General features: G+C 35.8%; 1 protein-coding gene across 9 annotated transcripts in view; it reads left to right on the top strand.

Moving 5' to 3' along the window:
* Window positions 1–16,591, top strand: part of GPHN (gephyrin) — a 626,216-nt gene extending 609,625 nt beyond the window's left edge. For 2 of the 9 annotated variants that reach the window (XM_060004374.1, XM_060004382.1), the window contains 4 exons: window positions 3,087–3,151; window positions 6,453–6,556; window positions 13,972–14,068; window positions 15,185–16,590. In XM_060004374.1, coding sequence (XP_059860357.1) covers window positions 3,087–3,151; window positions 6,453–6,556; window positions 13,972–14,068; window positions 15,185–15,318 — 400 coding nt within the window. In that variant the 3' untranslated portion in view covers window positions 15,319–16,590. Of the gene's footprint in view, window positions 1–3,086; window positions 3,152–6,452; window positions 6,557–13,971; window positions 14,069–15,184 lie in introns of all 9 variants that reach the window. The other 7 variants (XM_060004375.1, XM_060004378.1, XM_060004376.1 and 4 more) reach the window with 5 other exon arrangements.
* Window positions 16,592–17,203: the final 612 nt, after the last annotated feature.

Here is a 17,203-nt window from a genome sequence, read left to right as displayed (position 1 = left end):
CATTGTAAATCCTCAAAGAATGCAAACACTGGTGTTGATAAAATATGTGTGGCCATGTCTTTAAACAACAGCCTGCCTGTTGAGACCCCTGCTCCTCTATAAACCTGTGGTATGTAAACATTATAAAAACACTGTTGAAAGCCCTCAGTGTGTGGGTGAGCATTCCAGCACACCTCCATGCTGCCAGGGACAACAGTAATGATGCTTTAGTTCAGGGTCATACTCTGATGGGTGCTCATATGAACCCTAAGAGAAAGTAGAGGTGGGACTTACCAGTTGTTACAAGTGAGCCATGGGAACTAGCAGCAAATTCCAGAAACCTTTTTTAAGTGTCAAGCCAGCCCTCCTAATCTCCCTGATTTATTGGATACCTTGTGTCAGTTCTAAGGCAGAGATCAGGCTTTACATTTAAGTATGAAGTTAAGATTGTCCCTAAAGCCTTCTCCACAATGTAATAGAATTTAGAATTCTTGGCATTATATTTCTGTAGTTGCTCTGATATGCTGCCACTGACAAGGCCCTTTTACTATTGAAGGTGTTGGATTGGGATCATTCTTATTAAGAATATCTTGTCTTAAGCAAATATTATTATGCTATGAGTACACAGGCTTTTTTTTACTCTGTCCCCATGGGCAGTACTAATTTGATTAGAATACAGAGGACATCCCAAAAGTATGTCAGTGTACTTCTCACTAATCTCAAAAATTGAATTGATTATTCCTTTGCAGTGAGAAAGAAGCTGACATTACTTACCCTCACCTCTAGAGGAGAAATATTTGTATAATATCTATTATTTAAATTATCTATTATTTAAATTAATCTCAGCACCCATGATGTATAATTTTGGTACTCATTTTATTTTTAGTCTATTATTTACCACTTACTTCAGCTGTAGGACTTCTGTGACTTCGGTTATTGTATAAAAGCTGTTACATTCTGATCTCAAGAGGAAAAATGAAAAATAGGTGTTGAGTTTCAAGGAAATGACTTTCCAGATCCTAAACAAAAACTTCACAGTCTAGCAATAAAACACTCATGATAGCAGCGCACATAACAAAATGTTTTATTGTAATGGAACCTTTTTAAAATGAGTACCTTCAGAGAAATCACAGTAGCTGTCTGCAAGGTTCAAAAGATGATTTAAATTGGTTTTAAATACAGTAGAAGGAATGTGTTATGCATTCCCTCCTCAATCTTATTATGTGTGTTAGTTTGCTATTTAAAAAAAATGGTGTAGAAGTTTAAATGGGCTTCCTTTAATTGTCCAGAATTTTATACTTGTCTGAAGAGAAGAAGAATTTAAAGGTAATTGCTACTTAATAGTAGAATAAGAAGAAATATAAAAAGCTCAAAAACAATTTAGCTTTGCTCTTCCCACATACAGTACGTTCAGAATGCAATTAACCTCTTTCCTTTTAGACACGGAGATACTCAAAAAGCATTTGGAATATTATCAACCAGATCTACCAATCACAGTTTTTATGGATCATCTACAGTGAGCATAGCTGTTGTCGAAAATGTATCTTGGAAATTATTTTCATCACACAGTAACAGTCATTGCCAAATAACCTATCTATAAATGGATATGACATTCTAATCTCAGTTTTCTAAAACACAGCAAAGAATCAGGAAGTAAGCAAAAAAAGGCCTCAGAGTAGCCAAGAACAGATGTTACAAAGTCCATGTAATAACACTTCACAGTGCACCCTATGAGAGGCTTATCTAATTATGAGCCGTAAAGTTAGAAAAACCTTGGTTCCAATCTTAGTATCTGAGTAATTTTGGCCAAATTGCTTAATCTCTCTGAGTCTCATTTTCCTCATCTGTAAAATGGGATGACAATTGTCACCTCATGGGATTATTGTAAGAATTAAATGAAATAATGGATATAATGCTTAGATGTTTCTTTAAAAATAGTAACTTCTATTATTACTATTATTATTATCATTCCAACAATATAACTATTACTACTGCTCTCTGGTTCCCAAACCAAAGGCCAGCTTTAAGGGTCAAGATGATGGCAGTCTAGCATTAAGGGGACCTACAGAAAAAAAAACTAGGGGAAAAAAACAGAAACAAGAACTATAGAAACACTGCCACGTGTACTGTTATGTTATGGTTTAATACCCCTGTGACCCAAAATCTCTGTATCATAGCAGAGTAGAATCAATTCATAATGATGGCTGTAATTCATCAAAAATATTAATGTTCATCATATTATTGCAAAAGGTAATGAGTGAGTGATCCTTTCTTCTTTCAACCAACGAGCAAAAATAGTAAAAAGAAAAACAATTTGGGTGCTTAAAAGGGTAATTTTTCAGCTACTTTTAAATTTCAGCATTCCCTAAGAATTTTGCATCACTCAAGATTCATTAATATAATAAAAATTTTAGCTGAAATTCTATATTAAGGGTAGTCAATAGAAAAAAATCACTATTATTAACCACCTGCCCTCTTCACACTCACACCCCTCTGCATACCCCCATGATGAGGGTTCATGTCAGACTTTTGAGGAAGTATAATTTGATAATATTCTTAAATTACTATTGCTTTAATTTTGTTCTAGTCATGGTATTTTATTTATTTTGACATTTCAAAACATTCCCTTCATAGGAGGGAAGCTTATATGTTTATTGCTGAGTATAGTCTTAAAGGGCTGAGAAATACTCATCTTGAACAATAGGTAGTTATCTGATAGACGTGTATTACCAGGTAGTCTTCAGATAAAAAGAACGATTGTTATTCTCCAGCAGAAAAAAAAACGTATAGACATTGTTAACTAGAGGGGTGGAGAAACTCCAGGATTTGGCATATGCTTCTACGGCACTGGCAAGAAGGAAAAACATGTAAACTACAGAAAACCAGGAAGTTTGGTTACTTGAAAACAGAAGATGCTAAAAAAGAATTAATTTAAATGCTCTCGAAACACTTCAGGTTATAAAGATTTAAAGGAGAGTCAACAGAAAAGAACTTTCACACAATAGGTGACCTGTATGAAGAACCATGTAACAAGAAAACTGCAGTATTTAACTTACTACTCAGGTTGCTTAGCAGTCACTAACAAACAACCTCTACTTTTCCTCTAGCCTGCCAACGACATTTGCAACTTTGGATATTGATGGTGTAAGAAAAATAATCTTTGCACTACCAGGTAAGAATAATTGAAATAGTTTCTTTTGCTTTTTCTGGAAAAATGACCAAAATCTTTTTGTTTCCCAGGTGACCAGTCCCCTATCAGAGCGCATGATTTGGAATCTGAAACACCTGGGTTCAAATCCCAGCTTTTCATACTGTATGACCTTGGACAAATCACATAACCTCTCTGAAGCTGTTTCTTCTTCTATAAAATGGGGCTAATTAGGGTTGGTGTGAAAGTCAAATTAGTATCTTTCAAAGCACATTTCAGACCCTAAGATGATAATCAGGAGTTAAGTGTCACTACGTCTTTCTAGGGCACCTGCTTTTCCTTACAGGAAATTGGTCAAAGTTAGCAGTATGATTACCTCTCACAACTAGAGTATTATGCTCAAGGGGCCAAAGGGCCTTAAATCGCCCATGGAAATACTAGAACAAAAAAGTACAAAGCTGCCTTTGGTACTCACCAGATTTGGACTGGTTGGGGAGAGCAGCAACACAGGAGGGGCTGCAAATACTGATGCTTCTCAGCCAAATCCCAGGCATCATCAGTCTGACCACATCATTATCCCCACCCTCTCCCATGTGAGCAGAAACTCACATGTTCAGATTATAGAAAAAGGAAAGTGGTTCAGTTTACAATTTTTGGACTTCGGCTGTGCATTTAAAGCCAGGTTTTAAAGCCATTACTAATCTTGATAAATTCTAAAGCAGTTTAGAAGTTTTGTGTATCTACTTATTTTTTTCAATTTTAAAAATTATCCTCTGATCTGTAGCAGTGTCCCATTCTCTATTTTTTGGCATAGATTCCTTTAGAAAATAACCTACTTATTCCTTTCAGATGTACAAGTCTGGTGGCTTTGGGATATTTACCTGCTTTTTTATATTAAGTAAAGGTCAAAATAGAGATAGAAAGAAAAGAAGGCAGGCAGAAAATTTTAGAACTTTAAAAACATGTTTAAAGCCCCTATCTGTAAGCATAAAGGAGAGTATGTTTCTCTCATATAGGAAATGTTAAGAGCGAGGTCATGTAAATAAAGTTTTAGTCTTCAAACGATTTCTGTTGTACAGAACTCCTTAGGGCCTTTAATACATCCCTAGATACTCTGAAGACCATTATATAGAGAAATGAAATCATCTTCCTAGCTTCATTTTGACTAGAAGAGACTGTTTTTGTTGTCTACAGAAGATATGACTTGACCTACAAAGTATGTTATAGTGGGAGCCTATTTTGCCTTTACTAAGTGTTGTTGATCTGCCAAAGAAGTTATAATTAAATAGCCTATTTTCAAATTGCTGCTTTATTTTGAGATTTTCACTGCTCAGCCTGAAAGTACCAAAAGAGGGCAGCAACAATTCACATGTTCAGATTGTAGAACCAGCAAAGTGGTTCTTTTTATAAGAATTTGAAAACTCAGAATTGGATTTTTGGTTTCTTAAGGTCCTTGCAATTAAAGCCATTACTAATCTTGATAAGTTCTAATGCAGTTGAAAAGTTATGTGTTATCTACTTTTTCTTTTTTTTAACTTTTTAAAATTACTATAGTAACATGTGTTCACTGTAAAAACATTAGGAAACACGGATAAGCATTAAGAAATGTTATCCAAAATCTCCCTCCCCCTGAAATAACCACTATTTGCAATTTTCTTGGTGTTGATTTTTCCAGTCCCTTTTCTTATATAGAGCAATTCATATTTTATAGAGTAATTTTATAAAACAGTAGCATTACAAGAATACTGTAATCATTGTTGAGCAATAGCTTTCTTACTTATTTTTCTTTTATTTTTCCTTTTTTTGCTTTTCCAGAAAAATTTCCATCTGTTCATATTTTGAGGCAAGAGGAAAGCAATTGATTCTCATTAAGAGTCTGCTGTCCTGTGGGACAATTCACTTTTTCTATTGAAATAATCAATGTCATTCATCACAACTTTTTTTAACAACTTAAAAAAAATCTATTCTTAACTGCTTTTGTGGGTAGAAGAAAATTAAAGGTATGCTTTTAGCTAGTAATAGGCTAAACTGACCATTACTTTTATTTTGATGATGAAATTAGCAGCACAAAGCCAGGCCAAGGTAACCTAAAATATAATAAGCATTCCCCACCCCCTCTCTCTCTATATATATACATACTCACATACCACTGTATAAAAGTATTAGTAAAATTTGAATTTTAGAACCAAAAGGAATATTAAGAATCATATAATCCAAACCTTTCATTTTGTGGATGAGTAACGTTAGACCCAGAAAGGTTTGGAACTCTTGCCTGGGTCGCATGGCTTGGTAAGTTAACAATACCACACAAGAAGCGAAATCTGTTATTCTCAGCTCAGTCGTTTTTTTCATAGCCCACCATACCTCTCTTTGAAGTGCGTGACACACCCAGATTTCTTCTTGGAGAGGTACAGTTGAATTCCTCAAATTTTTCTTATAACTGCAAAAAAACTTGGTGTTTGTATTAATCTGCTCAGGCTGCCATAACAGAATGTCACAGACTGGGTGGCTTAAACAACAGAAATTTATTTTCTCACAGTTCTGAAGACTGAAAGTCTAAGATCAAGGTGCCAGCAAGGTCGGTTTCTGTTACAATCTTTCTTCCTTGCTTGCAGATGGCCACCTTCTCTCAGTGTCTTCACGTGGCCTTTCTTCTGTGTATACACACTCGTGTTTCTTCCTCTTTTTATAAGGACGCCAGTCCTATTGGATTAGGGCCTCACCCTTACAACCTCATTTAATTTTGGTTACCTCTTTAGAGGTCCTTTCTCCAAATACAGCCACATTGGGGGTTAAGACTTCAACATATGAATTTGAGGGGAACATAATTCCGTTCCTAAGAGTATTCGCCTTCAAGTCCTTCACGTCTTAAATCATTGTTGTTTTTTTTTTAGTTTAAAGAAATTTTTGGTTAGAGGGGATTATGGATAAATTTCTTTATTCTTATCCTACTTGCTAATTTTCTTTTGCACTGAGCATGTACTACTATGGTAATTTTAGAACATTTTAAAAATAGCAAGTGCAAACTCATTACTAAAGGCTTTCAATGCATGGCTCTCAGGAAAACAGATATAAATGGTGCCAAACAGCTTCTGTGCATCAGAAGTCTCTGCGTTTCACTGCTAGATCCAAATATTTACACCCTCTGTGGCATTTGGTCAACTACAGCTCTATTCTGGCATCCTTTTGGATTCAAGGTGATTCAGAAGAGGAATGCTAGTGGTTAGTCATTTCACTCTCTATGATACCTGAAGGTATAGACAGTCATAATTATATGGCAAATTTTTATGTGTGTACTATAAATAACTGCTTGGTTGACTTTCAGGGAATCCTGTGTCAGCCGTGGTCACCTGCAATCTCTTTGTTGTGCCTGCACTGAGAAAGATGCAAGGCATCTTGGATCCTCGGCCAACCATCATCAAAGCCAGGGTAATGTTTTCTAATGACCGGAAACCAAAATTGAAGCCTAATAACAAATTAGGATATGATTTTTTAACTGCCCAAAACAAACGTCTAGAATTTTATATTAGTTTTGAGGAAAAATGTGGTTATAGTCCCCTCTTCATGATAGAAAACAGAGGGAAAGGAGTCCCGTTTATTCCCTTCCCACATTATTCCATGACTCCTAAAGTGAATAATTTTCTCCAGCTAGAAGTCCATTTAGGAGTGGATATGTAATGACAAAATGGTCAATAGAATACTAAACTAATACTAAACCTATATGGAAGGAGGGACAAGAATTTCCCCTATGTAAACTTAGAGAGAACAGCAATTAGCTGATCACTTTTTCTGTGACCCCGCTGATAAATTTTAAACAGTTCAGAAAAAGACAATTAAAGGACAAGAAAGAGACTCTAGTGAAGCAGAAGAAAAGGGAGACCATATTGTTTGGAAAAAGGACCACTAAGGCTGAGGAATTATACCTGCAGTAAAAATCACTCCGAAATTAGAGTCCCCTTCTCCACCAACACTAACTTCAGTTTGCTTTACTACTACTAGTAAACTAATTATGTAACACAGTTTCTATGTAATAACTAATGAACAATTTTCCTGGCAATTTAAACTATAATACTAAATCAGTACTTTTCTTTCTTTTAAGCTTTACTAAGGTATAATTGATATACACAAATTGCACATATTTAATGTAGACATTTTGATGAATTTGGACATATGCAAACACCTGTGATACCGTCATCACAATGAAGGTACTAAACATATCCATCACCTCCAAACATTTCTTTGTGTTCTTTGATTTGTTTGTTTATTTCATGCTAAGAACATTTAATGTGAGAACTATCCTCTTAAAGTGTTTTAAAGTGCACAATACCACATTGGTAACTATAGGTAATATGTTGTACAGCAGATTCTTTAAAATGTATTCACCTTGCATAACAGAAACTTTATATCCATTGAGCAACAATTTCCCTTCCCTCCTCCCCTCAGCCCCTGACAACCACCATGCTATTCTCTGCCTCTGTGAGTGACTATTTTAGATACTTCCTATAAGTGGAATCATGCAGTATTTTTGTAACTGGCTTATTTCACTTAGCATCGTGTCCTCTAGGTTTATCCATGTTGCCTCATGGAAAACAGTATGGAGGTTACTCAGAAATTAAAAGTAGAACTACTGTATGATCCAGCAATCTCACTTCTGGGTATATGTCCAAAAGAATTGAAATCAGGATCTCAAACAGATATTTGCACCCCGGTGTTCATTATAGCATAATTCACTATACAAAGATAAGAAAACAACCCAAATTTCCAACAACAGATGAATGGATAGGGAAAATGAAGTGTATGTGTACAATGGAGCATTATTCAGCTTTAAAAAAGGTCAGTCATTGAACATCAAAAGGTATAATTGGATACCTGTTATATGAGAATATAATGGCCTATGGATTGATTAAAAAACAGATATTGAAAATGATAGAACTGTCTATGATTTATAAGAAATATAAACCAGTTTTATTATTATTCAGAGATGAAAAATATAACTAGGTTATAGAAACTTTGGAAAAATTAACTTAAAACTGATCCGCACCAACAGGTGTAAGAATTTTTAAAGTTACTTGATAAATTTTAGATGATTTATAAGGCAGATGAGCTCGAGCGCCTCTCTGTTGGACTAATGAAATCAGTGCCTCATAACTTCTCTAGTACTTTTAAAAGTTAGTGTAAAGCTCCTTTAACCACTCTTTGGAAGTTTTGACCAGATTTGAGCAGAGTCCGGGCCCTAGGTACCAACCAGGGCCTGGAGCATGTCACATGGGACCTCCACTCTAATAGAATCCCCTCTGGTCATCTGTTTTCTCACAAACTCTCTTCTCCAATCTGTGCAGCTTAGTCCAGCCTCTTCCCTGAGTCTCCTGGAGCTTTCACCTTCCCCTCATTACCACCATCAAACCTTCCCAAGACTTTCAGGTCTTTGGCAATCGTCTAAAAGTCTTCTCTCCCTCACCTCTTATCATCAGTTGCTTTATTTTCATAATTCTAAATAACTTTATTTCTGCTTCAGCAACTCAATACACATATCCTTTTTAATACCATGAAGTGCTCCATCTCAAAAATCACCAACTCTGGTATACAGTTTAGGAACAATGGCAAGTTACCTACCCATAGATATAAAAGAATTTAAACACTCCTATAACACCTTCCCTTCTCCCTTTCCATAAGTCCCTTCTGGCTTTACCCCTTTCCTCATCCAACCTAAATCCTGTGGTGTATCACTTCAGTGTTTTTCTAACACCCTCAAATTTTTTTTGCCTCTTCTTCCATGAACTGTAGTAACTCTAAGAATCCACAAACTTAGATCAATCCTCCCTTTTTTGTCCTTCAGTTTTATTCCCAGGGCACTGAGTACAACTAGAGAAGAGAGTACAGCTGTTCAAGTTATCCCTTCCAATTTACAAACCTCAGCAGGGGCCCAAATTCCCCTTGATGATCCTTTTATATCCCGTGGATCAGCTTTTTCCATTCCTTACTGCAGTCTTCCAAATCTTCACCATTCTCCTAAAGCGCCCTCCACCATCCACATCCCCTGTGTTTTATAGCCAAATAAGCTGGTTTGAATGATGGCTCCAATGTTTAATGGTTTCTCTTCTAATCCTGCCTCCTTTTAAATCCCTTTTCTAACTCTAATCATGTCAGCATCTCCAATTAAAATTCTTCAATGCTTCCCATGACCGCAGGGTTAAATCCAGACTGCTCAAGTGCGCACAGGAGGCCCTCCATCCCAAGGCCTGTTTTCCCTTCCAGCTTCATCTGCTTCCCATCCTGCACTCTGACCATATCAAGCTTTTTTCTGCCTCCAGAACGGACGTGAGATCTCCTTCCTAGGAGGTTCTCTCCTAATCACCCCCATCTCTTTTCTCAGCTTGGAAAATTCCTTAGTCATAAGACTCAGGCATCATGCCCTCTGTGAAGCCTTTCTCAGTGTCCCTAAGAAGGGTTGATTATTTACTTCTTTGTGCCCTATTACACTGTGTTTGCAATTAATTATTTACTGTATTAGATAATTCTTTGAGGTCACTTCTCTAAAAGATGGACAGGACAAAGAGGAAGGAAAAAAATATTCTCCCCTTTTTTTTAAGTAACAAATTTTGTTTTTAGAGCACATTTAGGTTCATAACAAAATTAACTGGAAACTACGGAGAGTTCCTGTATTACTCCTCCTCCCCACCCCATCCTTACACACACAACCTTCCCAGCTGTTGACGTCCTGCACCACAGTGGTACATTTGTTACAATCAATGAACCTACAGTGACACATCATTATCACCCAAAGTCCATAGTTTACATTAGGGTTTACTTTCAGTGTTGTGTATTCTAGGGGTCTTGACAAATGTACAGTTACATGTATCTACCATTGTATATCGTACAGTTTCACAACCCTAAAAACTCTCTGTGCTCTGCCTATTCGTTCCTCCCTCCCTGCTCACCCTTGATCTTTTTACTGTTTTGCCTTTTCCAGAATGTCATATTGTTGGAATCATACAGTATGTTACCTTTTCAGATTGTCTTCTTTCACTTATTAATATGCGTTTGTTCCTCCGTGTCTTTTCACGGCTAGATAGTTCATTTCTTTTTAGCAAGGAATAATATTCCATTCTCTGGATATACCACCGTTTATCCATTCACCTACTGAAGGGTATCTTGGTTGCTTCCAAATTTGGGCAATTATGAATAAATCTGCTATAAACATTTGTGTGCAGGTTTTTGTATGAACATAAACTTTCAGTTCACTTGGGTAAATACCAAGGACTGTGATTGCTGGACTGTATGATAAGAATATATTTCGTTTTGTAAGAAACTGCCAAAATGTCTTCCAAAGTAGCTCTACCGTTTTGCATTCCCACCGTAGTGAATAAGAGTCCCTTTTCTTCCACATTCTCAGTAGGATTTGGTGTGGCCAGTGTTTTGGATTTTTGGTCTTTCTAGTAAGTATCTAGTGATATCTCGTTGTTGTTTTAATTTGCAATTTCCTAATGACTTATGATGTTGAACATTTTTTCATATGCTTACTTCTCATGTGTATATCTTCTTTGGTAAGGTGCTCAATTCTTTTGCCCAGTTTTTAACTGGGTTGTTCATCTTCTTATTATTGAGTTTTAAGAATTGTTTGTATATTTTGGATAACAGACCTTTATCAGGTGTGTTTTTTACAATTATTTTCTCCCCGTCTGTGGCTTATCAGCTCATTTCATTGACCTTTCTTTTTTTTTTTTTCTCATTCTCTCTCTTAGACATTCACATGTAGAGCATACCATATAATACTATACCAAATGATACAATTTTATCTCTTGAGTGACTACTGTGTGCCAGCAAAATATTCAAAGGAAACAGAGGACTCCTAGTCCACAGCTCACTGCCCAGTTTTGAAAGAGTAGAAGAAATCGGCAGAAGTGAAACATCCACCATTTGCAGTGTTTTTCCACCAAAATATTGATATATGTGTATGTTTACTCATGGTACATCATTCTTATAAGCACTGAAGCTTATAGTAAATAGGTGCTTTCTTAAACTAACTGATGTAATATACCAGAACTATAGTGTCAGTGTAACTAAATATATTGGTGAATAAAGTATTCTGCATTTCATCAAAATACCATAAAAATCTAATTAGCTTCATCTCTTGCTACAAAGGGAACAGCTGTTTGTGAGGCTGTAAAAAAATTTCATTCACTTTAATTTGATGCAATTGATTCTTGTTTATTAAATTAACAAATATTTTCCTTTAAAACAAACAACCCCATTTTGTAGATGAACAAACAGGTATGGGAAAGCAAAATAAGTTGCCAATACAGCACATCGGTTAGCAGTAAAACTGGGAGTAGAACCTAGGTGCCAGTATCTTCCCAGTATAGTATTTGCTCCACTGTACTTCCATGAGCCATTCAGTGCCATTGCTGGGGAAAAACCTTAAACACTTAGCAAATGACACAGCCACATGAATAGCTCTTGTGGTTTAGTACTGGAGAACACACACACTCAGGTTGAAAGACAGATTTTTGTCCTCAGGTAAGCACAGAATAATTTAGGAGCAATGGCAAGTTACCCCCCAGTAGATATGAAATAGGGTATAAACATAAGTAATATCATGTGAAAGAGCAGAGTGTGACTTAATCAAGGAGAAGCACCCTAGAATTGAATTTTATTCTGGATTCCAGATAAAAAGCATAATTAGAATGTTTTAATATTCTAATTAGATTATTAGAATATTTTAAAACAAAGTAACCAGAATGGATTAGAGATAAACTCACTTCAATAAAAATTTCCAGGTCAAGTTTTAACTATATCATTTAATCTAAGCAATATCTGTTTTAGTTGAGTAAAGGATTTCTAGACCATTTTAAGATAGAGTAACTTAAACGATTATTATGCTAATGGAAAATGTTAATTTTCATGCATTGGAATGAGTCTTGTTTTCACTAACATTGAACTAATCTTTGATGGGCTATAGATCATAATTATGTACTGTATAAACTTGTTCAAGTTATACCTTTTAGGCACCTGCTACCAACACATTGTCACCTTGATCAGATTTCAGGATGAATTTAATGACATAGATAAAAAAAAAAAACAGTGGCTCCAGGTTGAAGGTTGATTGGTCATTCTGTATAATGTGTGTGAACAGAAATTGGCTATGTTACAAAGATATGAAAGATGCCATTCCATAGCAAAGACTCATTCAGAGGAATTCTTTTAGTGCCAGTGATGTGACCAAACCAAAGTGGTATAACTTTTATGAGACTACTTTTATTTGCTTTAATGAGATTGTTTATCAGTATTGGGACTGATATAATCAGTCCTGATTACAGGATAATCTGATAATCAAGAGAAAAGAAAGTAACTATCCCTTTTGATTAATCTCTAAAATATACAAATACCTCATGCAACTCAATATCAAAAAAACAAACAACTCAATCAAAAAATAGGCAGAGGAGTTAAATAGACATTTCTCCAATGAAGACATATAGATGGCCAGGGGGCACATGAAAAGATGCTCAATATCACTCATTATTAGAGAAGCGCAAATCAAAACTATAATGAGATAGTCAGAATGGCCATCATCAAAAAATCTACCAACAATAACTGCTGGAGAGGGTATGGAGAAAAGGGAACCCTCCTACACTGTTGGTGGGAATGTAAACTGGTACAGCTACTACAGAGAACTGTATGGAGATTCCCTAAAAAACTGAAAATAGAGCTACCATATGATCCAGCAATCCCACTCCTGGGCATATATCCAGAGAAAACCATAATTTGAAAAGATACATGCACCACAGTGTTCATTTCAGCACTATTTACAATAGCCAGGACATGGAAGCAACCTAAATGTCCATCAACAGAAGAATGGACAAAGAAGATGTGGTACATATATACAATGGAATAATACTCAGCCATAAAAAAGAATGAAATCATGCCATTTGCAGCAACATGGATGGACCTAGAGATCGTCATACTGAGTGAAGTAAGTCAGACAAAGACAAATATCATAGGATATCACTTATATGTGGAATCTTAAAAAAGGGTACAAATGAACTTATCTACAAAACAGAAATAGAGTTACAGATATAGAAAACAAACTTAGGGTTACCTGGGGGTAAGGGGGGAGGTGAGGAAGGATAAATTGGAAGATTGGGATTGACCTATACACACTGTTGTAAAATAGATAACTAATAAGGACCTACTCTATAGCACAGGGAACTCTACTCAGTACTCTGTAATGGCCTATATGGGAAAAGAATCTAAAAAAGAGTGGATATATGTATATGTATACCTGATTCACTTTACTGTACACCTCAAACCAATAAAACATTGTCAATCAACTATACTCCAATAAAAATTTTAAAAAGAAAATATCCCTTTCATATTAAAGATAAGTGTATGAATGAGTAGCTGAATTAGCACCTCAGTAAATCTTTACTGGATGGATGGATGGATGGATGGATGGACGGACAGTTGGATGACACACCGATAAATGGATGTTGAGCTTGTATGTTTGTGTAGGTCTACCTCCTTTATTTTCAATGTTAAAACATCTGCTTTGATTTCTTAATTCATAGGTCAGAGGTAAAATTAGAATTCAAAAATAGACTTTATATTTTTCATCTGCCCTTTTTCCTACTGCGGGTACCAACTTCTTAGCCTTCTTTTCTCTTTTCACCAGAGCAACGCAACCTCTGGACTTCCTGTATTAAGAACATAAGGTGGCAGTGGTGGAGACAGCAGAATGCCAAGATATTTCCATGTCCATTGAACTCTTTGCACAACTGCCACCACCCTGTAGTTTTAAGAGATGATCAGGTGATCAAGTTTGTTTTCTTTTCCTCATTTTTCTGCAGTTATCATGTGATGTAAAACTGGATCCTCGCCCAGAATACCATCGGTGTATACTGACTTGGCATCACCAAGAACCACTACCTTGGGCACAGAGTACAGGTTAGTCATTCACACCTGCAGGTATCTCTATACACCCATCCTGTTAAAACACAAATTTATGTATAACCTCCTTCCTTGAGTATACCTAATTTTGTAATAATTGTACATTTTCCCTTTTGAAAGATTAGATGTTAACTTATTCCTAAAACAGTGTAGCATAACAGGACAAGAGTAAAAAATAAATAAATAAAGATTTTATTATTCCATGGAGCCATATTTTCTAGATAAACATTTGAAATACAAATCTAAAATTATAGAAGATTTTTATCTGTTTGTTCAACCAGTAAGTTCTGAGCATAACTTTGATGGTAGGAAAAGGAGGGGACTGGGCTATGCCACCCATCAGTGTGAGATTAAAGCCCAATTAGAGTGTGATTCTCTGTAGCCTTTACTATACACTAGATATTGGTAAGATTTAAGGACTGAGAAATCAACGTTGGTAATTCAGAGTTCTGAAGTTACCTGCTGTAGACTTTAAACTTTTATCCCCAACTTCTCTAGTCATATTTTACCTGACTTTTGATGGGATTCCAGAAAAAATTAAACAAAGGTCCTATCAAGTGCAAACATCAGCTAGCACAGTGAGTAGGTCTCTGATGGGCTTTACCATCAGACTTGCATTCAAATTGGCCACCAACTAATTAGTAGGACCCTAGGTAAGTTATCTAACCTCTTTTGAGTCGTTGAGAATTAAATAAGGTAGTTGAGTAAAAGGTCTACCACCTTGTCTGGTACTTGGTAAATACTAAAGAAATGGTAGCCACTGCTGTTATTATCATTATTATTTTAATAGGGTTTAAAAGCCTGTCTTTTCAGACACACGTCACATTTTAGCCTGAATTGAGAAATTCTATGGTATTTTCCACAATACTGTAAAATTTTGGTTTTGTTCTTTTAAGCAATAATTTGTAATGTTTATATTTAAAGTTCAGTGAGAAGGTAGTAGGATACAGTAGCAAGGCCACCTGAAAAAGGTACTGGGAAGTCTGATCATCTCTCTTCCTCTTGAAGACCTGTGTCTCTGTTCATCAGTTTTTATTCTGAAAAGGACTGCAAGGGCTGCGCATGCATACACCATGACGCTGATGCTGCTGTAATGAGAGTATTTCCTCCTAGGTAATCAGATGAGCAGCCGTCTGATGAGCATGCGCAGCGCCAACGGATTATTGATGCTTCCTCCAAAGACAGAGCAGTACGTGGAGCTCCACAAGGGCGAGGTGGTGGACGTCATGGTCATCGGACGGCTATGATGGTCACCAGCAGGAGAAAGCTTTGATGCATGTCTACATACCATTGACTGTATCCTGTAATATGCAACGGCACAGCTAGTTTTTCTGATTTGGATAAAAGTTGATCTGTATGGTCAACATCTTGAACTATATTTCAAAAGAATTTAAATACCTTTTAAAGAAAAAAACACCTAAAAATAAATCTTAACAGACAACTCTATTCTGATTATATCAAAGCAAATTTTTCCTTTCTTGCAAATTGCTTTGTGTGTTCAATGCTAGGTCTGATAGCGATAGCTTTTAGTAGACAGCAGTAGGTGCCTGCAGAACTTGTGTTTTTCTCATCTTTAAAATACAACTACTTATGCTCTTAAATCAAGGCTGTCTGCTTATTTATACTAGCGTAGGCAACACTTGGATTTCCCTTCTTAGTATGCTTCATAACCGCTTTACAGAGAGCTTTTGCTTGTTCTTTATCATGTATCTCGTGTTTATGTGCACAGTGCCAAACAAAGAGTGACTGGGTGGTGGCCCTGCCCCGCCTCAAGGAGAACCATCCCCGCAGAGCGTTCGGGGGTGGGGGGGCCTCGCATCCCAGTAGCCTCATGGCACAGTACTCTTGGGCAGTAACTGGATACCTTTTATTTGAACAAACAAACTGGGGGGAAAAAATGCTTCCTTAAGTGCTGACAGCCTTTTTAACCAATACATTTAAAATTGTACAGAATAAAAAATAAAATCAAAGACTGATCTTGTACAGATATTAGTGTTACCAGCATTCATGTGGAAATCAAGAGCAAAGAAAAAACAATGTTAAACAACTCTGTACCATAACATTTTCTGTAATGATACTGAAACTTAATGAATAAAAAAAATCCTCGATCATTATTTAAAATCCAGTGTGTGTTGGCCTTGTTAATAAAAAAAGAGAAGATTGTTATGCCATTCTGTTGGGGTTCTGCCTGGATAAAAGGAATAGTTCAGATGGCTTAGCAAGGTTAAGTGGTATAAAGGAGATTTTTAAAAATATAGAGTAATCTATATTTTACTGTAGCATTGTGCAAATACAGATTAGAAAGTAGGAGAGAGCCTGTAGTTGGTCTGGTCTTTCCAGTCATAGCTGGAGAATAGCAAGCAAATTTAGAGGAAAGATAGTTGATAATTTAGAAAAAAACTACAGTTTTATTTCAGATGTCATAAAAACAAATTTCAAACATCTACAGTTCCTTGGAATAGAGGGGGAAAATAAGTAATGAACCATAAAATTGCAGATGAGTACCTGGACATTTTTTTTATCATGTTTGGAAGTGAAAAATGGGAAAAATCTGTACTGACTATAGAAAATACAGTTGAAATATATGCTATCCACAATGGCTTCTTTAATAAAAACTTAGGGGCACTTTCCAAACAGTGGTAACGGGGGACATTAAGTATGCTATAGAGTACTTAGTAAAGCAAACAACAAAAATTAGCCCACTAGTAGACAAGGTGCCAAATGATGGTAATGAAAAAAGCCAATTTGTAAACAATAAATATTTGATACTTATACTTGATATTTCCAAAGTTGAAAATAAAATGTTCTACATTTTAAATTTAGTTTATATGTTCAATTAAAGAAGATAAGGTTAATTAATAGAGGTCAAATGAAAGCTCATGCAAGGAGTTCTTTACCTACATTCATCCAAGAAATATTTATTAAGCATATACTGTGTGCTTGAGTACAAGGTCCATCATGCTATACTATTTACAAGAATGAATAGGGATAATTGCTAACATTACAGTCCATCAAGGAAGATTAAAAAAACATGTGCAAGTAAGCATAATATTTGATATGTTTGATATTTGATAATATGGTAGAATGTGTAAAATGTGATAAATGCTGTAATTCAGATTTAAAGAGTTGGAG

Source organism: Delphinus delphis, chromosome 2, assembly GCF_949987515.2.
Source record: "Delphinus delphis chromosome 2, mDelDel1.2, whole genome shotgun sequence".
Taxonomy (NCBI): domain Eukaryota; kingdom Metazoa; phylum Chordata; class Mammalia; order Artiodactyla; family Delphinidae; genus Delphinus; species Delphinus delphis.
Note: the sequence above shows the minus strand (reverse complement) of the source record. Positions and strands in the feature narration are given on the sequence as shown.